Genomic DNA, 25,703 nt, shown 5'->3' with positions numbered 1-25,703 from the left:
GCATCACACCTCCTGATTCCGACTCGGTGCCTCCTTCCATAGCACCCTAGCTGACCTAGCCCACCTGGGTGATACAGGAGAATCTTTCATCTTAAGACCCGTAACTCAGTCACACCCACGAGGTCCTCTTTGCTGTGCAAGGTAGCACAGTCACAGACATCTTGGGGAGGGGCCATTTATTTTAGATACTGTTTGTGATATGATTGAGTTACATTTTTTCCACATATGCTGCTTTACAATATTCAAACTAAAGCTGAAAGCAAAAGAGTAAAAGCGCTGTGGCACATCCTCTCCTCTCTCCATTCCAAACACTGCCGCCTTCCCACCACGTCTCTCCATAGAAAATCATCACGTACCTTATATGCATGCCTGTAGAGCTGAGCTTTCACCTTCGAAGGTGTACCTGCAGTCTCTGCCAGGCTAAAGATGAAGAATGGAGTCTTCATCCTGTGGGTGGGAAAGGGGAACCTTCATTAAAATCTTACCACCAAAGCCGGGCATGATGGTGCATGCCTAGAATCTCAATACTTAGGAAGCTGAGACAGGAGGATTACAAGTTCAAGGCCAGCCTGGGAAATTTAGAGAGACACTGTCTCAAAATAAACAATTAAGAGGGCTGGGGGCATAGCTCAGTGCCACTATGTTCCATCCCAGTAAACACACATACACACCACCCCACCGATTTCACATTCAGAGCTGAAACTTCCAGGCTCTCCACTGATGGAATGTACAAAACTGTATTACTTTTCAGTTTTTCATATTCATGGATGTTCCCTCTGAACAGTCTCTTCCCTAAGACACTGCATTTCCATTTATTACCAAATCTTTTATTTTTTTTATTTTTTGGTAGTCTTGAGGGTGGAACCCAGGGGCTTTTCAACCTCTGGGCTATACTTCCAGACCTATTTTTTTTTTTTTTTACTTTATTTGGAAAAGGGTCTCACTAAGTTGCTGAGAGCCTCACTAAGTAGCTGACGATGGCTTTGAACCTGTGCCATCCTCCTGTCTCAGCCTCCCAAGCGCTGGGATTACAAGCGTGGGCCACCATGTCCAGCTTTACCAAATCTTTTAGAAAAAAGTCCATGTTCCTCATTGCTGTGATACACTAGCCTCCTCCAGAGGAACTGTATTTTTGAGCTAGAGCAGCTGGGAAGGCAGAGGCTTGCAGGCTTTTAGGCGCACACCAGAAGTGCCCACCACAGCAGCTCACGCCAGGTGGGACCAGTTCTTCAAAGATGGCTGGACTCTCTGACCACATGAACTCACCCAAATTGTTTCAGCACATCAATTAAATTGATATCTGTCTGAATAATGACCTGCTTTCTTCTTCTACGTGATTCCTCCTCAGCTTTCCTGCACCCTATCACAGTGGAGATGTGCGTACACACACAGCATGTCTTTGCTCAGGTCTTTAAAACAAGTATTGTCCCTGTAACTAGGCTGATAATTTGAAATATGCTACTTTCTCACTTTTTTTTTTGAATATTTAAAGAAGTTTATTAAAAAGATAGAAATACAGAAGATGGGTACAGCCCCATGCCAGACTGGCATGGAGGGGTGACTCGAATGAATACACCCACTTTCTGACTTAAAAAAAAAAATTCCGCTGGGCATGGTGGCGCATGCTGTTTCCAAATAAATAATAAGAGACCCTGCTTCCAAATAAAAAAAATATAAAAAAATAGGTCTGGGAGTGTAGCCCAGAGGTAGAAGGGCTTCCAGGAACCCCAGTACCACCAAAAAATAATATCATAAACTATAAATATTTTTTAATAATAATTATTTTGGAGATATATTGCTTGACTATAGCTCTGTCATATTAAATGTGATATATATATATATATATATATATATATATATATATATATATGTATTTCTAGAGATGGAACCTAGGGAGATATGTATATAATTATATATAATTTTTTTTGTGGTACTGGGGCTGGAACTCAGGGGCTTTCTACCTGTGGGCTACACTCCCAGACCTATTTTATATTTTATTTGGAAACAGGGTCTCACAAAGTTGCTGAGAGCCTCACTAAGCAAAACTGAGGCTGGCTTTGAACCTGTGAGGTCTCGGCCTCCCAAGTACTGGGATTACAAGCATGCACCACCACATCTGGCTTGTAATTTTTTTTTAGTACTGAGGATTAAACCCAAGAGCCCTCTATCACTGAGTAACATCTCTGACCCTTTTATTTCTATTTTTTATTTTTTTGTGGTACTGGGGATGTAACCCAGGGGCATTCTACCTCTGAGTGGCACCCCCAACCCTAATTTTTTATTCTTTGTTTTTGAAACAGGGTCTCACTAAGTTGCAAGGGGCCTCACTAAGTAGCTGAGGCTGTCGGCAAACAGCAATCCTCTAGTCTCTGCCTCCCGAATTCTGGGATTACAAACTTGTGCCACCACGCCCGGCTCCCTTTTTATTTTTGAGACAAGGTTTTGTTAAATTGCCCAGGCTGGCCTCAAACTTACAATTCTCCTGCCTCAGCCTCACAAGTAGCTGGGATTATTACCATGCTCATCTTTTTGACAATTTTTTGATGGTACTGGAAATTGAACCCAGTCAGAGGGATGGCCTCAGTCCTTTTTTATTTTTTATTTTGAAAAAGGGTCTTGATAAGTTGCTGAGACTAAGGCTAACCTTGAACCTGTGATCCTCCTGTTTTAGCCTCCCAGTACTGGGATCACAGAAAATGTGCCACCATGCCCACATGACAATTCTTTATAAACCTGTTTAAATGTATGGAAACCCTTTACATAATCCCTGACAAAAACCAGTTATCAATATACTTTTGCAGAAGGAAGCACTGTGTGTGCAAAGTAGCTCTTTCTGTATTCCAGGGACCAAGAAAAGCAGAAGTGTCACTATGAGGTGTATACAGGACAGTGTGACCCTCTCTGTGAGCAACAGGAAAGCACAGCATCCATTACATTAACAGTTAAAGCTACTCTAAAATGCCAATCTGCTCCATTGGACTATGTGCTCCTGAGGGTAGGACTATGTTGTATTCACATGGGTAGCTTTGATGCCTGGTAGAATGCGTGGCCTCTAATAAGTATTAATGAGTCCATGGTAATTAACTGGTACATTACAAATGAAGGCAGGGCTGTAAAGATCAACTCTACTTAATCAGTCTCACTCACTTTGGCTTAGTTGAAACAGGAAAGCGCGGGAGTTAAGAGTGTTCCAGGGCTGGGAGTGGTGGTGCACACCTGTAATCCTAGTACTTGGGAGGCTTAGACCAAGGATGGAAGGCTCAAGGGCAGCCTCAGCAACTTAGCAAGGTCCCTCAGTAACCTAAGGAGACCCTGTATCAAAGTAATAAAAACATAATAAGGTTGGGGATGTATCTCAGAGGTAGAATGCCTCTGGATAAAATCTCTAGTTCACACACACACACACACACACACACACACACACACACACACACACACACAGTTCCTGAATTAGACAGATACAAGGTTTGGACTCAATCACTAATAGCTAAGTGCCTTGGACATGTACTCTACCTCCAGGTCACTCTTTTATAAAATGGGAATAGCCAGGTGTAGTGGTACACACCTATAATCCCAGTACTCAGGAGGTTGAGACAGGAGGATCACGGATTTGAGGCCAGCCATAGCAACTTACTGAGACCCTCAGCAACTTTCCTGTTTTAGAATAAGAAATAAAATAGGGCTGGGGATGTCGTTCAGAAGTAGAAGGCCCTTGGGTTCCCAGTACCAGGAAAAAAGAAATAAAGTGGGGATAATAACTTTTTATAGGTTATTAGGAAGATGAAATGAGATTATTACAATGCCTTAAACAAAACAATAGCCCATAAATGTTATGTTTATTACCATTCACCCCTTCTCCCAGAATGAAAAGCGCCATAGGCTACTTCTCTGTCATATTAAAATTAGATTATAAACAAACAAAAAAGTGCAATTAGTCACCTTGCTTGCCACATCTCTTCATTGGCCACAGATTCCCACGAAGATGGATCAAACCTGTAGTTCAAAGGAGAAAGATCTTTCTGTCAGCTACATTCATGCTCCAGACATGTAATGCCTGTTTTATATCTTCTAAGACCATTGAAATATTGAAATAGGCTGGATATTGAAGTACTGATAGCGACTAAACTAATAAATTTATCCTCCTAATAAAGTTCAATCATAAGAAAGTATGGGTTTTGGTGGTTTTATTTTATTATTTTTATTTTTTATTTTTTTGGTGGTGGTACTAGGGATAGAACCCAGGGGCTTTCTACCTCCAGGCTATACTCCCAGACCTATTTTATATTTTATTTGGAAACAGGGTCTCACTAAGTTGCTGAGAGCCTCACTAAGTAGCTGAGGCTGGCTTGGAACCTGTGCGATCCTCCTGTCTCAGCCTCCCAAGCGCGGGGATTACAGGCGTGCGCCACCATGCCCGGCTTTATTCTTTATTTTGAAACATGGTCTCACTAAGTTGCAGAGGGCCTCACTAAATAGCTGAGGCTGTCCCGGAACTGTGATCTCAGCCTCCCGAATGCTGGGATTACAAGCGTGCGCCACCACTACCCACCACGCCAGGCTTTGGTGTATTCTTAATCTACATAGTGAGCCCCAAGGCCTAGTGGGAGGAGGCCTGAGAAATCGGGCCAGGGGCTTCTGGGAGCAGGTGGACAGCAGCAGAGCAGAGGTGAGGCACAGGCCACGCCTGGACACAGCAAAGAGCCCGAGAGCTGTGAGGCAAGGGACACACGTCCAGACGGGGCTCCCAGCCCTGCCGCTCAGAGAACTCTGCTCAAAACCCTGTGCTGATTTTTCTTAATTAAGGCTTTTCTTATTGTGTATCTTCTGATAGAATGAAGATAATCTGATGCTGTGTAGGCAGCTCTCCAGCAACTCTCTGAAGGGTCTGTATGCTATTTCCTGACTCTTATAAAGGTGCAGAGAGTTGACTTAGGACTAGTCATCCTGATCTGGCTGTTACTCAGCAGCATGATCTGTTTGCTCGTGCTGACTCACAGACCTTTACAGTATCTGTTGATATGAATTTGCTTCTTGTTTTTGAGTGAAAAGCAATGGGTTATATTCTATATCTATCTATCTATCTATCTATCTATCTATCTATCTATCTATCTATCTATCTGTGGTACTAGGGATTGAACCCAGGGGTAGTCTGCCACTAAGCTACATCTCCAGATCTCTTTAAAAATTTGACAGGGTCTTGCTAAATTGCCCATCTAAAAACCTTCTATCTTCCTGTCTCAGCCCCCCAACTACTGGTATTAGAGGTATGTGCTGCCATGCCCAGATATATAATGTTTAAATAACTTAAAACTTTATTTATTTTAAAAAGTTTTCCATTTTATTTTATTTTTTAAATTTAATTTTTATTTTTTTATAAGTGGCACATATTGAGAGTGGTATACATTTACATTGTGCTTCATGCCCTTCCCCCTCCATTTCCCTTCTCCCCTCCCAATAGAGAGTGTCCAGGTTAGTCATGTTGTATTTATGCTGTTACATATATTCGTATGTAGCTCCTCCATTGAACAACCTCAGCTTTCTTCCTCTCCTATCCTTCCGTTCAAGCTTTGCTGAGATTTCCCCTCCATCATCTGGAGTCCCTCTGGTATTACCACTACTCCCTAGCTTGAACATATTAGAGAAAACATATGTCCCTTCTCTTTCTGTGCTTAACTAATCTCACTTAGAAATGGGTAATAGAGTCAAATTCTAGACAATGAATCACTTTCCATATGGGAGAGACTGAAGTCTATGTAGAAATGCTTGGAAGACTAATCATACCCCAAGCAACAGGACCAAATAGATGCCAGACAACTAGGAATAAAAAGTCCTCTTTTTTTTTGGTTGTGGGGATTGAACCAGAGGCCTTGTACATGCCAGGCAAGCACTCTACTGATGAGCTACATGTACAGCCCATATTTGCATTTTTTTTTATGGTTCTGGGGATAGAACCCAGGGGGCATTCTACCTTTGAGCTACACCTCAGCCCTATTTTTCAGTCTTTATTTTGATACAGGGTCTCACTGAGTTGCAAAGGGCCTCACTAACCAGGATCCTTCTGTCTCAGCCTCCCAAATGCTGGGATTACAAGTGTAAGCCACCACACCCAGCTATATCTGCATTCTTGAAGAAAGAAAGTATCACAAGTTCATGCAGACTATCAAGGTCAGTACAGTCCCTCTTAAAGCTCCAATGCAATTAATGAGACTCTTTTGTTTTTAGGGCAATGAGATATGGGGCGCTGGGCAATGTAGCATCAGGAGGCCTGGAAGCAGACAGATAGGTGTGATACCACAGGTCTAACTACTGTCATACTCACTCAACTCTGTCTCCTTTCCCTGCTGTTTCTGCTAGAGACAAGAGACAAGTTCTCTTTCTGTTCATGTTTTATGATACTCTGTGGGCAGCTGATAATATAACAATAGAAAACAAAACAAAGAAATCAAAAGGCATCTTAAAATGTAGCATTTTTAAAAGGCACACAAAACTGTTATCTTCTGCTTAAAAATACAACTGCTATTCATACCTTCCATATTCTTCAGTCCAGTTATAGATATTTCTTGTGAGATTAATCCATTCCTCAGGGTTGAACACAATCTCTGAAGGTACCAATTTGTCACAAGATCCCCATGGCCAAAGTGAATAGTTCTTCTTCCAGGTTGGGTCACCCTCGTGAATTCCTATGCAAACAAATGTTTCTTTTCTATTGAAAACAGAAAAAAATACGATATGTATTTTCACCTAAAATTCTAAATGTTAAATATAATTTATGAAAGGTCATTTTTTATTTCTTCAACCCTGGTTGCCAATGAGCCATTTGTGAACATGCTGGCTTATCTAAATCTCTCTCAGACTATTTGAAATTTATCGTAGTGTAAAAATGTTGCTTTTAGAGCCAGGCATAATGGTGCATGACTGTAATTTCAGTACATGGGAGGCGGAGACAGGAAGATCACAGGTTCTCAGCCAGCCTCAGCCACGGAGTGAGGCTCTGCTTCAAAAGAAAAAATAAGATAGGGCTGAGGATATAGCTTAAGAGGCAGAATGCCCCTGTATTCAATCCTTAGTACTACTAAGAAGAAAAAAAAATATTGCTTTTAGAATGGGTGACCAGACAGATATAGATGAGAACATCTTCCCATCTATAGCATTATAAGAAATCCCTTGGGGACAAGCATAGTTATCAGGAAAGTTGAGGTGGCATTGTCTCATTGGTGAACATGTTTTCTTTGATATCTTTTTTTTTTTTTTGTGTGTGTGTGTGTGTGTGTGTGTGTGTGTGTGTGTGTGTTACTGAAGATGGAACCCAGGGGCCTTCTACCTCCAGGCTCTACTCCCAGACTTATTTTATGTTTTATTTGGAAACAGGGTCTCACTAAGTTGCCGAGAGCCTCACTAAGTAACTGATGCTGGCTTTGAAGCTGTGCAATCCTCCTGTCTCAGCCTCCCAAGTGCAGGGATTACAAGCGTGCGCCACCACACCCGGCAATACTTCTTTTTAGTTTACAGGTGGAAATACAAATCTTCCTTTGTGTCCCCACTTAGCAGTTGTCCTTCCCTCCTCACAGTCCTCTTGCACTTTTTTTGTGGTACTCTTTTGTCATTCTGGTTCTGTACTTATTATTTGCACGTGTACATCTCCCTGGGAGTAGCCACGAAGCATCCTGAATATAGCCCTCTATACCTGAATTAACTCTGAATCCCATGCAACATGGCGTATACCTCACATACAACAAACACTTTCTGGATAAAATTACATTTCCTTCTTACTTAGATTTTAGATTTTTTTCTGTTGTTTATTGCCTTGAGGATTTGGGGGAGATTACTTAATTACCCATGGCTAGTCTCCTCACCTGTAAAAATATGTCTGATAATTCAGAACTCTTTAAGCTTAAATGAGGTATCTTATATAAAGTACAGTCTTAAAACAGAGTTATAGTGTGAGCAAAGATGGAGTAAGCTAAATGTCTCCCTCTGCACTCAACAGAGGCTCCTGGATGTGATTTCCCCCAAAAGGAAATGGCACAAAGATTGAAGAAAGGACCAGAATTCAAGGTTCTAACAAATCAGCAGTGAATTTATCATCTGACCCCCTTCAATACTGCTGGGCCTGTCTCAAAGGAAGCCTGAAACCCAGAAGTATATATGAGGGGCAGGAGCATAACTCTAAGAGAAACTCTTTTTTTCTAGCCCAAGGAGTAGGAACATGGTCTGGTAAGGTTTGGCGACAGTAGAGGAAATCATCTGCATCCCCTCCTGACCCTCCTTCACAGGCTTCAGGTGACACCATGTTGTCAGTGGAGTTAGCAGCACAGGATGGCAGAGGAACCCAGAACTCAGAGGGAGGTTCTCTCTAACCAGAGGAGCTATGGTCCCAAGACTGTGGGACAAATCCCCGTTACTTTTTTCTCTGAACATAAGTATAGACACAGTCACAAAAAGGGTGTGGCAGAAGATGGAAATTAAAACCCAGCCTTCTGGCCAAAGGACCAAAAAGAAAGGCCCTAGGAAGCTAGAAAATACTGAGATGACCACAGAAAGGGAGAAATCAAGAAATCAATCCTGTAAGTTTGTATACGGACTCCTAGGCTTTCTCTGGGCCAGGAGTTCATCCTTGTATACATGGAACTGATCCTAAATAGGGTTTGCAAAACTAACAACAGGGTAGACTACCACCCAAGCCTTAGACTAAGCACTTGGCAGCACACACATATCCCTGCAAATGTCTTGAAAACAGAACTGATATTAGAACCCAGCTCACAAAAAGCAAGCCAGAACTTCTGGCCTGAGATAAGATGAGCCTGGCCAATGGTCTTCTAAACAAACAAACAAACAAACAAATAAACAATCAGACATCTTCTTGGGACTTAAACAAGGCCTAAATATTCAAAATGTACAAGATACAATCCAAATTACATGGCATATGAAGAGCCAGAAAAATTTCAACTCACAAGGAAAAAAGATAAACAATAGATGTCAATTCCAAGATGAAATAGTTGCTAGAATTGCCACACAAAGACTTTAAGCTCATGTTACAATTATGCACCAAAAAGCAAGGGCAAATACTCTTGAAATTTGTGGAAGATCAAGAATCTCAAGGAAACAGAAGATGTAAAGAGCAACCCAATAAAATTACAGACCTGAAAAGCACAATGACTAAAATTAAAAACGAACTGTGTGGGCTTAATATATATCTGAAGAAAAAGCATGTCGAAGAACTTGAACATAGACTAAAGAAAAGTATATAATTTAAACAAAAAAATTGAAAATGTAGAATCTCAGTCACGTGTGGGATAACGCATTGACTCTAATGAGTGGCCCATCTCAGAAGAAGAAGAAGAGTGTGGAACTGAAAAAAATATTTAAAGGAATAATGTTGGAAAAGCTCACATTTTGTGAAAGACATAATTTTACAGACTTAAGATATTCTGCAAACTTCAAAGAGGTTAAACTCAAAGAAATCCAAATCTATTATAATCAAACTGCTGGAAACTAAAGACAAAAAGTCTTGAAAACAGCCAACGTGTGGGAGTGCCGAGACACATTTTTTAGCTAAGGGAAACAATAATTCAAATGCATGTGAATATTTCATCAGAAGACACACAGGTGAAGCTGGGTGTGGTGGCGCATACCTGTAGTCTCAGGACTTGGGAGGCTGAGACAGGAGGATCACAGATTCAAGGACAGCCCCAGTAAGTAGTGAGACTCTCATCAACCTAGCAAGATCCTGTTCCAAAATAAAAATAAAATAGGACTGCAGGTATAGCTTGGATGTGGAATGCCCCTAAGTTCAATCTTAGTGTTGCCAAAAAACACACAGGGAAAAAGGATGAAAAATAACATTAACATGCTGGGAAAAATAATTATCACCCCCAAATTCTATATCCACAGATATCCTTTTTTTTTTCTTTCTTCAGTACTGGGGATTGAAACCGGGGGCATTCTACATCTAAGCTATACCCCAGCCCTATTTTTTATTCTTTATTTTTGAAACAGGGTCTCACTGAGTTGCAAAGGGCCTCACTAAGTAGCTGAGGCTGGTTGTGAACTGCCATTCTCCTGTCTCAGCCTCCCAAATGCTGGGATTACAAGTGTATGCCACCACACCTGGCTTCACAGATATCCTTAAAACATGAAGGTGCTGCCGGGCGTGGTGGTGCACGCTTGTAATCCCCACTCTTGGGAGGCGGAGACAGGAGGATCTTGCAGGTTCGAAGCCAGCCGTGCTGGCTTAAGAGACCCTGTTTTTAAATATAAAAAAGTAAAAAATAGGTCTGGGAGTGTAGCCCGGAGGTAGAAGCGCTTCCAAGAACCACCAAAAACAAACAAACAAACCCCAGTACCACCAAAAACAAACAAACAAACAAACAAACAAACATGAAGGTGACCACTAGCCAATTTAACCAAAAAGAAGAGAGAATCAACCCAAATTATAAAGAGATAAAAAAGGAGATATTACCACTGACAGTGTAGAAATCCAGAGAATTATCAGAAACTACTTTGAAAAACTATAATCCAACAAAGTGGAAAATTTTGAAGAAAATGACAACTTTCTAGATAAATACAGCCATCCTAAACGGAGTCAAGAAGATTTAGAAAATTTAAACCAATGAACTGAGCGATCAAAGAGACTGAAATAGCAATAAAGAGCCTACTATCAAAGAAAAGCCCAGGACTTGATGGTTTCTCAAGTGAATTTTATAAAACCTTTATAGAAGTGCTAATCCCAATACTCTTCAATCTATTTACAGAAATCTATAATAGAAAGAAACAGCATGGTGGTGCATACTTGTAATCCTAGTATTTGGGAGGCTGAGACAGGAGAATCGCAGTTTGCAGACAGCCTCAGCTACTACTTAGTGAGGCCTTTTGCAACTCAGTGAGACCCTGTTTCAAAATAAAGAATAAAAAAATAGGACTGGAGGTGTAGTTCGAAGGTAGAATGCCCTTGGGTTCCATCCTTGGTAACACACACACACACACACACACACACACACACACACACAAAAGAATAGAAGAGAAAAAAAAAAGAAACGTGACTCTTCCAAATACATTCTATGAAGCTGATATCACATTAATACTGAAACCAAATAAAGATAGCTAAAGGAAGAAAAACTACAGGCCTATATCATTGATGAACTTGGATGAAAAACTGCTAAGCAAAATACTAGCAACATGCATTTAAAACTACATCAAGAAAATCATACAACATGACCAAGTAGGGTTCATCCCAGGGATGCAAGGCTGGTTCAACATACGAAAATCAATCCATGTAATTCATCACATAAGCAGAACCAAAGACAAAAATCACATGATCATTTCAATAGACTCTGAAAAAGCATTTGAAAAAATCCAACATCCATTTATGCTAAAAGCACTGCAGAGAATTGGAATAGAAGGAACATACCTCAACATTATAAAGGCAATCTACAATAGGCCCACAACCAGCATCATATTAAATGGGAAAACTGCAAAAATTTCCCCTACAGACAGGAACAGGACAAAGATATCTATTATCACCACTTCTTTTCAATATAGTACTTAAGACTCTAGCCATAGCAAAAGGAAAAGAAAAGGAAATCAAAGGAGTACAAATAGGAAAAGAAGAACTCAAACTTTCACTATTTGCAGATGACATGACACTATACTTAGAAGATTCAATAATCTCAACCAAAAGGCTTATAGACTTATCAACAAAATCAGCATGGTGTCTGGATACAAAATAAATCTTAAAAAATTCAGGAATAAATTTAACCAAGGACGTAAAAGGTCTCTACAAAGAAAATTATAAAGCATTGAAAAAAGAAATCAAAGACCTTAGAAGATGGAAAGATCTTCCATGTTCATAGATAGATAGAATAAATATCAAAATGGCCATACTTCCAAAAGTGATCTACAGATTCAACATAGTAGTCGGTAAATTATCAAGGTCATTCCTCACAGACACAGAAAAATCAATCCTTAAATTCATTTGAAACAACAAAAAACCTCAGAGTAGCCAAACTTGTTCTCAACAACAAAAACCATGTAGGAGGAATCACAATACCTGACTTTAAACTATACTACAAGCTGGGTGTGGTGGTGCATGCTTGTAATCCCAGCACTTGGGAGGCGGAGACAGAAGGATTGCACAAGTTCGAAGCCAGCCTCAGCTACTGAGTGAGGCTCTCATCAACTTAGTGAGACCCTGTTTCCAAATAAAGTATAAAATAGGTCTGGGAGTGTAGACTGGAATAGAAAAGCCCCTGGGTTCCACACCCAGTACCACAAAAACAAAAACAAAACAAAACAAAACAACCACAAAAAAATAAACTACAAAGCCTTAGTAAATGAAAACAGCATGGTCCTGGCACAAAAACAGATACATAGACCAATGAAGCAGAATACAAGACTCATAAACAAATCCACACACTTATAGGGGCCAAAAACATACACTGGAAAAAAGATACCTGTTCAACAAATGGTGTTGGCAAAACTGGTTAACCATATGCAGAAAAATGGAAATAAACCCCATTTTTTCACCCTACACAAGGGTCAATTCAAGATGTATGAAAGACTTGGAAATTAGACCAGAGACCTTGAGGCTCCTTGAAGAAAGCATAGGTCCAACACTGCAACACATAGGCAGAAGAAAAACTTTCTCAACAAGACCCCAAAGGCACAAGAAACTAAAAGGTGGATCAATATGTGGTATTGCATGAAACTGAAGAGCTTCTGTTCACCAAAGGAAATTGTCAAGAACCTCAATCAAGAGCCAACAGAATGGGAGAAGATCTTGCCACCTATTCCTCCAATAGAGGACTAATATCTAGAATATACAGAGAACTCAAGAAACTCAATACTAAAAAACTAATAATCCGCCAGGTGTGGTGGCGCACACTTGTAATCCCCGCGCTTGGGAGGCGGAGACAGAGGATCACGCAGGTTCGAAGCCAGCCGGTTCTGGCTTAAGAGACCCTGTTTCCAAATTTTAAAAAAGTATAAAAATAGGTGTGGGAGTGTAGCCCGGAGGTAGAAGGGCTTCCAGGAACCCCAGTACGACAAACAAAACAAAACAAAAAACCAATAATCCAATAAAAAACGGGCAAGGAAACTAAATAGACATTTCCAAAAGAAAAAATTCAAATGGCCAATACATGCATGAAAAAATGCTCAACATCATTGGCAACCAGAGAGATGCAAATCAAAACTACCCTGAGATTTCACCTAACTCCAACTAGAATGGCAATCATTCAAAACACAACAACAAATGCTGGTGAGGATGTGGAGAAGTGGGAACTCCGCTACATTGTTGGTAGGATTGCAAATTAGTAAAACCACTTTGGAAAACTGTATGGCAGATCCTCAGAAGAATGGGAATGAACTTACCATATGATCCAGCTATATCACTTCTGGGTATCTACCCAAAAGAATGGAAACCAAGCTACCAAACTAATGAATGTGTATCTATGTTCATAGCTGCACAATTCACCATTACCAAACTATGGAACCAGCCAAGATGTCCATCAACACATGAATGGACTACAAAACTGTGGGCTATGTACACAATGCAATTTTACTCAGCCATAAAAAAACATAATTACATCATTTACAGGGGAATGGATGGAACTGGAGGACATTATGCTAAGTAAGATTAGTCAGTCACAAAAAAATAAGAAATTGGATGTTTTCCCTAATATGGGGAAGCTAGGGAGAAAATGGGTCATAAAAGGAACGTTAGATGAAGAAGAAAATACTATAGATGAGCAAATAAGGTGACTTAACTGAGGGAACAGGAGGGGGGAAGAGGGAAACTCTCTAATGTTCATGAGGTACATTAACAAACATATCAAAGTCAATCACTAAGCCAAACATGAGAAGGAGGGAGGGGGAGGGAATGGGGCAGGAATTAGCACTCCATTAAGATGTATAACTACAATGCACCAATAAAAAGTTAAAAATACATGAAGGTGAAATAAAAACATTATCAGATATTGAAACATTAAAAGGATCCACTGCTAATAGTCCTAATCTAAAAGAAACGCTAAAGGAAAATCTTCAGAAAGGAAGGAAATGATCCGAGAGAAAATCTTGGATTGTTAGGATAGAAGGAAGAACAATAGATCTGTTAAAGACCTGGATAACTACTGTGAACTATTTTTTCTCTTAAGTTTTTAATATGTGCATGAAAATTGAAAAAAAAAGTTAGCACAGGGATGATATATATGACAACACAATAAAAAGTGGGGAGATTAGAAAGCTATGTACAAGCCGGGCGTGGTTGTGCACATTTGTAATCCCAGCATTTGGGAGGCTGAGAGAGGAGGATTGTGGTTCGCAGACAGCCTCGGCTACTTAGTGGGGCCCTTTGCAACTCAGTAAGAACCTGTTTCAAAATAAAGAATAAAAAATAGGGCTGGGGTGTAGCTTGGAGGTAGAATGTCCCTGGGTTCCATCCCCAGTTCCTCGGTAGCAAGTTTCTGCATTACACTTGAAGTGGTAAAATGTTAAGGAGACTGTAAAAAGTTAAGTATGTATAGTATAATCTCAAAAGTAACCAGTGGCAAGGGCGGGGACATTTGCCAAGAGATAGTAAAAATCTCAATAAAATTTAAAATGCATTAATAAAAAATCAAAATAATCCAAAGTAAGGCAGGAAAAAATGATAGTGGAATGAAAACCAGGGAACAAATTGGAAGCAAATAATAAAATGGTAGACATACATCAAAACATACATAAATATTTACATTATGTAAAATGGCCTAACTATACCAATTAAAAGACAGAGACAGACGGATACTAAGACAAGACCCGAATATATGCTAAGAGAAGGCCTGTTTTATTTTTGGCACTGGGATTGAACCTAGGAACATTCTAACTCCAAGCTACTCTCCCCTTTTCCTTTTTTATTTTGAAGCTTTTTTTTTTCTTTTCTTTTCTTTGTGGTACTGGGAATTGAACCTAGGGGCATTCTACCTCTGAGCTATATACCTCCAGCCCTACTTTTTATTCTTTATTTTAAAACAGGGTCTCATTAAATTGCAGAGGGTCTCACTAAGTAGTCAAGATTATCCTCAAACCTGCAATCCTCTTGTCTCAGCCTCCCAAGTACTGGGATTAGAAGTGTGCACCATCACACCCAGCTAGGTACCCCTTTTTTGTGGTACTAGGAATTGAACCCAGAGGCATTCTACCTCTGAGCTACACCCCCAGACCAATTTTATTTCTTACTTGGAATCAGGGTCTCACTAGGTTGCTGAGAGCCACTCTAAATTGCTGAGGCTGTCTTCCAACCTGTGATTCTTGTCTCCAGCCTCCTAAGTACTGGGATTACATGCGTGTGCCACCATGCCTGGCTTGTATTTTTATTTTTGAAACAATGTCTTAAGTTTCTGAGGGTCTTGTTAAATTGCTGAGGTTGGCCTCCAATCTGCATTCCTTCTGTCTCCACTTCCCAAGTACTTGGATTACAGGTATATGACACCACACTCAGCTAAGAAGCCCATTTAAAATATGTAAAGCTGGGTGTGGTGGTATACGCCTGTAATTCTAGTATTTGGGAGGCTATAAAAAATAAAAAGGGCCGGGTGTGGTGGCCAACGCTTGTAATCCCCGCGCTTGGGAGGCGGAGACAGGAGGATCAAGCAGGTTCGAAGCCAGCCGGGCTGGCTCAAGAGACCCTGTTTCCAAATAAAAATATAAAAATAGGTCTGGGAGTGTAGCCCAGAGGTACAAGGGCTTCCAGGAACCCCAGCACCACCAAAAAAAAAAAAAAAAAAAAAAAGAGAGACCCTGTTTCCAAAAATAAAAAAGTATAAAATAGGTCTGGGAGTGTAACCCGGAGGTAGAAGGGCTTCCAGGAACCCCAGTACCACCAAAAAATAAAATAAAATAAAATAAAATAAAATAAAATAAAATAAAATAAAATGGGCTCAGGACATAACTCAGATATCTAATTGTTAAATTATTACACATCCTATGAAAATATAATTTAGAAAAAGTGAAAATGAAGATGTTTCATTGACTGTATGCAAAATAGTCATGATATATTAGGTGAAAAAAACTAGACAGAAAAATGAGATGCTATCCCAGCTATATAAAATATAGTATGCATGTGGATATGTGTATATATGTGTGTAAACAAATAATTTATGTTAAAAATAAATGGAATCCCCCCCAAATTATCAAAATGTTAAGAGTGGCTAGGCATGGTGATGCCTGCCAGTGATTACAGCCTCTCAGGAGGTTGAGGCAAGAAGATGGAAGGATGAAGGCCAGCCTGGGCAACTCAGTGAGATCTTGGCTCAAAATAAAAAAATAAAAGAGCTGGGGATATAGCTCAGTGATAGAGAGCCACTGGTTTCAATCCCCAGTACTGCAAAAAGGGGAAAAAAAAAGTTAACAGTGGTTGTCCTTGAAAGACAGAGGATACTATGGATCACTCTACACTTTCCCATTTACACTTTTCCATTCTCTCTACAGTCTCACCAGGGAGCACACAATATTTCCATAATATTGTTCCTGGAACAGTTTTAGACTGCCCATATTTATTAAACAAATGCTGAACAAATGTCCTCAGGCAGAATAAATGGCTTCCTGAGCTATGTTTCCAGAACACATAGCTTGTAAAGTCAGTTAAATTATTTATTTAGTAGACACATATCTAGCACTTACTCTGCCACTTTAGAAAGCACTCCTGTGTAGAATTTATATTCTGGATGTACAACTAGATTGTGGTCTACTTGGATTTGAAACTGCGTCTCATTCATCGTGCCAGGGCCTAACTCAAGCTACAACATACTAGGTCCTTGACACATTTTGTTGGGCTGAATTAAACAAAATCCACACGAATGCCAATTTGAAGATGTTAATGATTCTTTGTATTTTTATTCCAGAATAGAGTAATTAAGTGTTACCCTCGCAGCATATGTTCCCCCATTACTGCTATAAACACAGCTCTGAACACCAACAAAACCACACCATTATATTCTAACTTTGGGATAATTTAACTTTGGAATTTACAAAGATTTTCTAAAGTTCTTTTACAAAAAAAAAAAAAAATCGTGAAGTAAGGTTTTTCTTCCTTAAGCTCTAGAAAATCCAAAGCATTACATGGACAGGAGAAATGTTTAATGCTATACCACGAAGGGAGTATTTTATTCTTGACCTTAACCATCAACATTTTTATGTTCTCAAGTGTAGACTTCACAACTCTCCTTTTTTTTTTTATCTCAGCTAGCATAAACAGTAGGTGTTTTTCTTATTTATAAAAATGTCTTATCCTTCATATTAAAAAAACCCTTAAGCTATTTTCATATAGTGATTATTCTTGAAAAAGTTTGCTTTTCACTTACAAGGGGGCTGTGGTGTTGATCAGGAGAAAACTATAATTGCTTGCAATCCACTTGCAATGATTTCCAGTAGGCACACACATCTCTAATTTCTCTGAATTGTACTAAGATCTTATTTGCTATTCTTGCTAATCTGTCTTTATTTTTCCTTTGCCCAGAACAATAACATTCATTTCTGCCTGGCCTCATTTATGCACAGATATTCAATTTAATTACAAAGATAATCTCACTGGTGGCAGGGAAATAGGTGGAGAAAATTGGTCTTTTTGGATGAGGCACAGCTGCCTCAGAAACAATTTTAGAAGAGCTTAAGATTTTAGGAAAGCTATTATATGAAAAGAATGCTTACTGTTTATTTATTTCAAGAAAGTGATAAAGATTAAATGTGACCATTCCACCAGGCAATACTCCTTCTACAGGATTCCATCGGTTCCCAGGAAAGCGGACGCCTGGCAAGTGCTTGGCCATCTTGGGTAAATACCACTCATAAGTCATCATCTGCCAGAAAAAAGCAGAAGAATATGATGCCACACTTTTAGTATATATTTTAAAAAAGAATAAAGTTTAAGGTTCACAAGGTTCCAAGATTTGAATACACTTACTACATAACTGAAAAACACAAACACAACTAAGGGTGTAGCAATGCCTACATGTCATAAATGGCTTATGTCAAGCCTGGTGGTACACACTTGTACTCCCCAGTACTTGGAAGGCTGAGACAGGAGGATTGCAAGTTCGAGGCCAGCCTCAGTAACTTAGTGAGACCCTCTTTAAAAATAAAAAATAAGCTAGACATGGTGGCACATGCTTGTAATCCCAGCATTTGGGAGGCTGAGATGGGAGGATCGCGGTTCATGGGCAGCCTCAGCTACTTAGTGAGGCCCTCTGCAACTCAGTGAGACCCTGTTTCAAAATAAAGAATAAAAAATAGGACAGGGGGTGTAGCTCAGAGGTCAAATGCCTCTGGGTTCCATCCCCAAACCCGCAAAATAAAATAAAATAAAATAAAAAATAAAAAATAAAATAGGGCTGGGGGTGTGGCTTGGAGGTAAACGTTCCTCTGATCAATCCCCAGTAACCCCCTCCCCTGACATACATAAACCTAAGACTTAAACCTTGGGCTTTATGTCTTATAATAGGACTGTAACCAGTAACATTAATATTCAGCTTCATTTTAACGTGTGTGTGTGTGTGTGTGTGTGTGTGTGTGTGTGTAACAGAAGAAAAAGAGATAGATGGATAGATAGATAGATAGATAGATAGATAGATAGATAGATAGATAGATAGAAAGAGGGGGGGTATACTAAACTGCCAGGCTGGCTTGAAAACTTGGAATCCTCTTGCCTCTGTTTCCCCAATAGCTGGGATTACAAGTGTGCCCACTCTATCCCGCTAACATCCATACACTTGACTGACTACCCAGTTGACTTTCCCCCCATTTTTTTCTTTACTTTTTTAAGTACTGGGGATGGAACCCAGGGGTTTTCTAACTCTGAGCCACACTCCCAGCACTATTTTTTATTCTTTTTTTTTTTTGATGGTACTGGGGATAGAACCCTTCTACCAACGGGCTTCACTTCCAGATCTGTTTTATATTTTATTTGGAAACAGGGTCTCTTAAGCCAGTAAGGCTGGCTTCGAACCTGCGCTACCCTCTTGTCTCTGCCTCCCAAGCGGGGGGATTATGAGCATGCGCCACCACACCCGGCTTATTCTTTATTTTGAACAGGCTTTCACTAAGTTGCAGAGGGCCTCACTAAGTAGCTGAGGCTGGCTGCAAACATGCAATTCTCCTGTCTTAGTCTCTACTACTAGCATCTTATTTGCTAACGTAATAATGATTTTGATCAGGCATCTCAGGGTAGCAGTGTGCTCAAGTCTAGCCGCTCACTGTGCTAGTCAGTATGCTAGGAGTGGGCACATGAATCAATACTGCTGGAGGGCTGCTGGGGTGGGGGAGGCACCTGTAACTCGCAACAGAGAGGTGTGTGTGGTGGGTGGGCCCCAGAAGAAGCACCTTGCTTTGTTTTAGGATGTGATGTTGGAACGGGGCATCTATCTAGTGACTGTAAGATGCAGAAAAGGCTCCCCCAGAACACTCCTCCTGGAGCAGCCGTTGTCATCAAGCCCAACACCTCCCATCTCCAGACTACTTGTTATAATATGAATTAAAGCTCTAGGGTTTAACTACTCTTGGGCATTCTGTTTCTTGCATTTAAAAGCATTCTACCTTATATAATGAGAATTTCTGTTTCCTGCATATGGAAGCAGAGAAGAAAATCATTAGCTCTTGTCCCACATCCAAAAAATATATGGATGAAGACATGAATTTGGATCTTATTCTTTTTGAAATCCATACTTCTCAACTACAGCAACCGCTGTCCAGTCTCTCTATACGTGTGTGTGCATGTATGTGCGTGTGTGCATGTGTGTGTATGTGTGCATGCATGTGTGTGTGTTCATGCTGGGGATTGAACTCAGGGTCTCATATGCTTACAACCCCATCCTCCCCAACAGTATTTCAAATCATAGCATAATACCACATTTATAAACAAATAACCTACCATATTATCAACAAATAATCTAGCATTTGTCAGAAACTAGAATAATGATCAAAACTGTCAATTTGTACACATAATACCAATGTAAACTGCTTGGAAAAATATTTAAATTTGTAAATTTTTTTCCTATAGAAAATTTGCAGATGTGTTGTTTATATAGTTTTCATCAAAATTCTAATTATTTAATTCTGTACAATTTATAAAGTAATATACCTAATAATTTTTCATTAATATATCAATATTTAAATAACTAACACATTATTTAAATGTTATTAACATATTAATAACATAAGCATATAATTATTATTCTTTCAAGAGTAAGAATTTCTCTTTCCCTGATGACTACTCTAAAAACCTCAAGTAGATTTGTTCTAACTTTTTATGGTCTAAGTAATAAATCATATGGTTTAAATATAGTTCTTCAGATCCCAAAATGGCTTTAATAGTGATCAAAATTTTCACAAAAAATAACATTTTTGTCATAAAATCAATTAATATTGCTATATAAATTCCAAAGCAAGTCGGGCGTGGTGGCGCACACCTGTAATTCCCGCGCTTGGGAGGCGGAGACAGGAGGATCGCATAGGTTCGAAGCCAGCCGTGCTGGCTTAAGAGACCCTGTTTCCAAATAAAAATATAAAATAGGTCTGGGAGTGTAGCCTGGAGGTAGAAGGGTTTCCAGGAACCCCAGTACCACCAAAAAAACAAACAAACAAAAAATTCCAAAGAATACTTGTGGTTAGTAATTTCTATTTTGAGAAATTATTTAAGATTTACCCATGCTATGATTTATTTTATATTAAACCTAATTTATTTTCATCCCTAGACTTATTCGCAATGTTAATTTAAAAAGCTGAAGAAAATTGGTACGAAACCAATTTTAAAATGATTTTACAATATAATAAACACTTTAAGGTTTATTATGAACTAGAGGCCTAGCATATTGTTTGAATCTAACATAAAACATACTGTTAGTTAAAAGAATGGTATATATCCTATCTAAGAATGATTATGAACACTCTACCCATCCACTATTTTAATAAAGATAATTTTAAGAAAAAAGATTTTAAAATAATTGCCAAATTCTAAATATACTTTACTTATACTTACCTCCTGATCCACTAATGAAATATCTGGCCTCAAGCCCTCGCAGTAATGCAAATAACGAAGAGAATTCCCTGGTAAATCTCCTCTGAGCAAGACAATTGCATCCTGAGGCAGAGAGTCTAGAAGGTTCTTTGCAAACTTATCGATCACATTGTTGTTCCTTTGGTCACAAATGCTAAGAAAAAAATAATCAGAAAAAGTTAAAATAGTAACATTTGCTATAGTTTTAATAGCACTGGGCTTGTTTTCCATGCAGTTCCTTTCCTATCACATAATCTACATTTACTGCTTCAAAGTATTCTAATTTATATCATCTTAGAAAATGAATATATTTGGAAAAAAACCCACTATCATCTGATAAAAAAATAAGGAGCCAACATGCAAGTGAAAAAAAAAACACCCTACTGTTTTACCTCTGAAATTTATAATTATTTCCATAAAAAGGCACTCAGTACTCAAGTCCTTCCCCTCCCCTGAAAGTACACCAATTTTATTTTACAAACATAAGGTTTCTAATTCCACTTGGAATTTAAAGTAATTTATGTTAGCTTTATTTCTGCTAAAGACACTTCCAGAAATGCAAGAGGAAATTTAATGTACTGGCTTTATAGCAAATATTGCCTTATTAGGTATCACAACAAATGGTGTTGGGGGGAACTTTGACATTGGGTTTCTTAATAGTTAATAAGAATCTACCACTTTACCACTTGTATTTATGTATTTTGTTTTATAAAATAGAACTAAATGAGATTTTGTAAATCAGATTTGTTTAAACCATGAGGCACATCTGCTTTATCTCCAAGAATCTTGAAGTAGAAAACACTGTAAAATTGTTCATTTTTCTATTTTTCATGTATATAAAACAAAAAAAAATGCAAAAGGAAGTTTGCCTACTGATTGACACACACTTGTGTGATATTTGCATGTAAGTGGTATTTAAGATTATGGTGTTTTATAAATAGTCCAGATTCATGAGCGGGGGGGGGGGGTGCACGCTTGTAATCCCAGCACTGGGAGGCTGAGGCAGGAGGATCGCAGTTTGTGGATGCCTCAGTTCCTTAGTGAGGCCCTCTGCAACTCAGTGAAATCCTGTTTCAAAATAAAGAACAAAAAATAGGGCTGGGGGTGTATCTTGGAGGTAGAACTGGGTTCCATCCCCAATACAAAATAAAAAACAAAAAAAGTCCAGATTCTACAAAGGATCTCTAAGATTCTGTAGAGAAAAATTTATAAGCACTGTGCACTCACCACCAAACCCTTGTTCACAATGGCCCCGAACTGCGCGTCACCCATGCTAAGACCGTGGCTCAGGAGGCTTCACAACCACCAAAGCTTAAAAGCCATTGTATTCAGACCAGGCTGTCTCACTGTGAGCCTTAAAAACCACTGAGGTTAAACATGAAACGAAGTCCTAGGGTATCAGTACCCTGAATTCTCTGATTGACTACTACTTTTTATAAAAATAACTATGGGTTACCTATAGTTACAGTATATCTGGTAAGCTACAAAAAGAGTTGCTGAAAGCCATTCCAGACACTGGAGCCCGCTGCTGTTGAGCACACAAAGCCTGTTGCTGCTGAGCACACGGTTAGTCTCAGATGCAAGCGTGGCCAAGCCGACACCCGCGAGGACGGCCACCACCGCATTGCTCTGCATCCAGAACCGCTCCACCTGCAAAGGGAGGAAACGCACATCCAGGTGACTGGTCTATGCAATCAGTCAGGTGCTTACATATTTTAAAAGTATACACTTGGACCTGCCCGCTTATGCCTGGTGTCCTTCAGATCTGGTTAACTGGCTTCCCTAATCCAAACCCACGTCACTTTATTTTTCCATTTTCAAACATTCCTCCTGCCCAGTTTGACATGCGCATCTCTGTTTTTGGACCCCACATCCATCTCACTCCTGTAAGCCTCCACATGTACTGCAGCAATAGGTAGGGTGGAGGAGGTAGAGAACCTTCCCCTGCAGAAGTGACAGGAGGATAAGCACCCCACCGATTGATCGGTCCCTTCCTGTAGGGTGGGGAGCAGGAGCTGGGGTGGGGCCCGCACAGCCCTGCCTTTCCTCCTCCCCTTCTCTGGGAAGCAAGCCGCATACTGGAAGAACTTGTTGGGGCAGAGCCTGTGGGTGAGGGTGAGGTGGGGGTGGAGCCTGGGACTAGAAGCTAGGTCTGTCCACTCCAAAGGCAGCAGAAGGCAGCCCCTGCCCACAAGAAGCCGCACTCTCAAGTCTCTGCCTTATCAGCCCTGAAAGTGATTCTCTGGCTGTTTACATAGGTTTCGTTTGTTCACCATTCAGGCAATCAAGTAAAGAGAACTTTTTATTGGGCTTCTTGAACACATATACAAAGTCACTGATTGGTGTTAGTTGTCAAAAAAAAAAAAAAAAGCTACCTATGTTTACAGTTTCTATTATAAAGAAGTACCTAATCTCAGAGAAGGCTGCCAGGAAAAACAGAAACACAGTGGCTGTGTTGCACAGGGCCCGGCTGCTGCGGCAAGAAGCAAGGGGCCATGCTGGTGGGAGTCCTCAGCCAGACCCATATTTCTTTTGCTATTCTAAAAAAATATTCTGGGTGATATGCAGTTATACATGTATTTGCAAACAAAGATACAGACAGAAAGACAGACAGACAGACAGACACACATACACACATACACACAGAGGCAATGGCTAACCTAAGTCTAGCTTAGATTTGTTTTTCTATTTAACTACTCTGTTAACTACACATTGTATTTTTTTCCTAATAAGAAGACTTAGTGGCTCAATAATGTAACTTTCAATTTATAAAAATGTATATATAATTTTTATTATTCCTGAAATAATTTGCTCTTCTACAAGGCTCATTAAAAAAGACAATTAGTACAATCTTCACAAACTTTCTGGTTAAAGGATATAGCTAAGTAAAACTTACCACACCCATAAACAGTGGTTTTGAAATGTCTAAATTTGCCCTCCAAGCAAAGAACAATGAATAAATGCAAAACATTCCAGTAAAAAGCCACACAGAGGATGGATTATGTCTGTCCCTACAAAAAGAATAAAAATATGCCCAACTTAACAATGTCTATGAATAGCAATAGTAATATTATGTAGCTTCAGACTTATCTTTGTAGTAAGGGGATTGAAACCAGGGGCATTCCACCACTGAGCTTTTTCCCAGTCCTACTGAAAATTTTAATTTAATTTTTTAATTTTTTTAATTATTTAGTTTTTGGTGGTACTGGGGGTGGAACCCAGAGGCTTTCTACCTCCGGGCTATACTCCCAGACCTATTTTATATTTTATTTGGAAGCAGGGTCTCACTAAGTTGCTGAGAGCCTCACTCAGTAGCTGAGGCTGGCTTCAAACCTGTGCAATCCTCCTGTGTCAGCCTCCCAAGTGCTGGGATTACAAGCATGCTCCACCATGCCCAGCCTTTATTTTATTTTTTATTGGTGCACTGTCATAATGCATATGTCATAATGAGGCTTGGCGTGACAGCAACATACATGCACACAGTACCTGTTAAAACATTTTCTTTTGCTGGGCATGGTGGCGCACGTTTGTAATCCTTGCGCTTGGGAGGCGGAGACAGAAGGATCGCGTAGGTTCGTAGCCAGCCTTGCTGGCTTAGGAGACCCTGTTTCCAAATAATTAATATGTATGTATGTATGTATGTATGTATGTATGTATGTATGTATATGAATAGGTCTGGGAGTGTAGCCCGGAGGTAGAAGGGTTTCCAGGAACCCCAGTACCACCAAAATATAATTTTTTTTCCCTTTTGAGACAGGGTTTCACTAAATTGCCCAGGCTGACCTAAAATTGGTGATCCTCCTGCCTCACCCTCCCAAGTTGCTGGGATTGCAGGCATGTACCACCATGCCCTGCCAAAACTTTCTTTTTCTTTTTTTTTTTTTTTTTTTGTGGTACTGGGGTTCCTGGAAGCCCTTCTACCTCTGGGCTACACTCCCAGACCTATTTTTATATTTTTATTTGGAAACAGGGTCTCTTACACCAGCGCGGCTGGCTTCGAACCTGCGCGATCCTCCAGTCTCTGCCTCCCAAGCGCGGGGATTACAAGTGTGCGCCACCACGCCTGGCAGTATTTTTAAAAAGAAAAAAAGATTTCAGTTTTAAAAATCTGAATTGGAATCAACAACCAAAACATAATAATTAACTTGAATAGCACTTTGTAGATAACTTTACTTGGAACTACTCAGTAAAGGATATCCACAGAAAAATATAAACTATCTTGTTATATTTATCCTTTTTTTTTTTTTGTGGTACTGAGGGTGGAACCCAGAGGCTTTCTACCTCCGAGCTATACTCCCAGACCTATTTTATATTTTATTTGGAAACAGGGTCTCACTAAGTTGCTGAGAGCCTCACTAAGTAGCTGAGGCTGGCTTCGAACCTGTGCGATCCTCCTGTCTCAGCCTCCCAAGCACAGGGATTACAAACCGTCACCACACCCAGTTTAAGCTATCTTGTTATAGTTAAGAAGTAATCTAGCCAGGTGTGGTGGTGCATGACTGTAATCCAAGTATTTAGGAACCTGAGTCAGGAGGATTGCAGGTTCAAGGCCAGCCTGAGCAATTTAGCAAGACCCTCAGCAACTTAGCAAGACCCTATTTCAAAGTAAAAAAAAAAAAAAAAAAAAAAAAAAGGCTGGGGGAATAGTTCAGTGTTAGAACCCTGGGTTTAATCCCAGTACCAC

General features: G+C 39.8%; 1 protein-coding gene across 1 annotated transcript in view; it reads right to left on the bottom strand.

Moving 5' to 3' along the window:
• The window catches only part of TMEM260 (transmembrane protein 260), a gene marked incomplete at both ends in the record, with an annotated part of 72,981 nt that overhangs the window by 6,254 nt on the left and 41,024 nt on the right, over positions 1 to 25,703 (bottom strand). The window contains 7 exons of the mRNA XM_080707411.1: positions 357 to 447; positions 3,940 to 3,993; positions 6,527 to 6,703; positions 17,680 to 17,828; positions 21,002 to 21,173; positions 22,476 to 22,669; positions 23,916 to 24,030. Coding sequence (XP_080563537.1) covers positions 357 to 447; positions 3,940 to 3,993; positions 6,527 to 6,703; positions 17,680 to 17,828; positions 21,002 to 21,173; positions 22,476 to 22,669; positions 23,916 to 24,030 — 952 coding nt within the window. The remainder of the gene's footprint in view (positions 1 to 356; positions 448 to 3,939; positions 3,994 to 6,526; positions 6,704 to 17,679; positions 17,829 to 21,001; positions 21,174 to 22,475; positions 22,670 to 23,915; positions 24,031 to 25,703) is intronic.

Source organism: Muscardinus avellanarius (genome assembly GCF_963383645.1).
Source record: "Muscardinus avellanarius genome assembly, chromosome: 12".
Classification (NCBI taxonomy): domain Eukaryota; kingdom Metazoa; phylum Chordata; class Mammalia; order Rodentia; family Gliridae; genus Muscardinus; species Muscardinus avellanarius.
The sequence above is the reverse complement of the archived record's forward strand: the minus strand, read 5'-3'. Positions and strand labels throughout refer to the sequence as shown.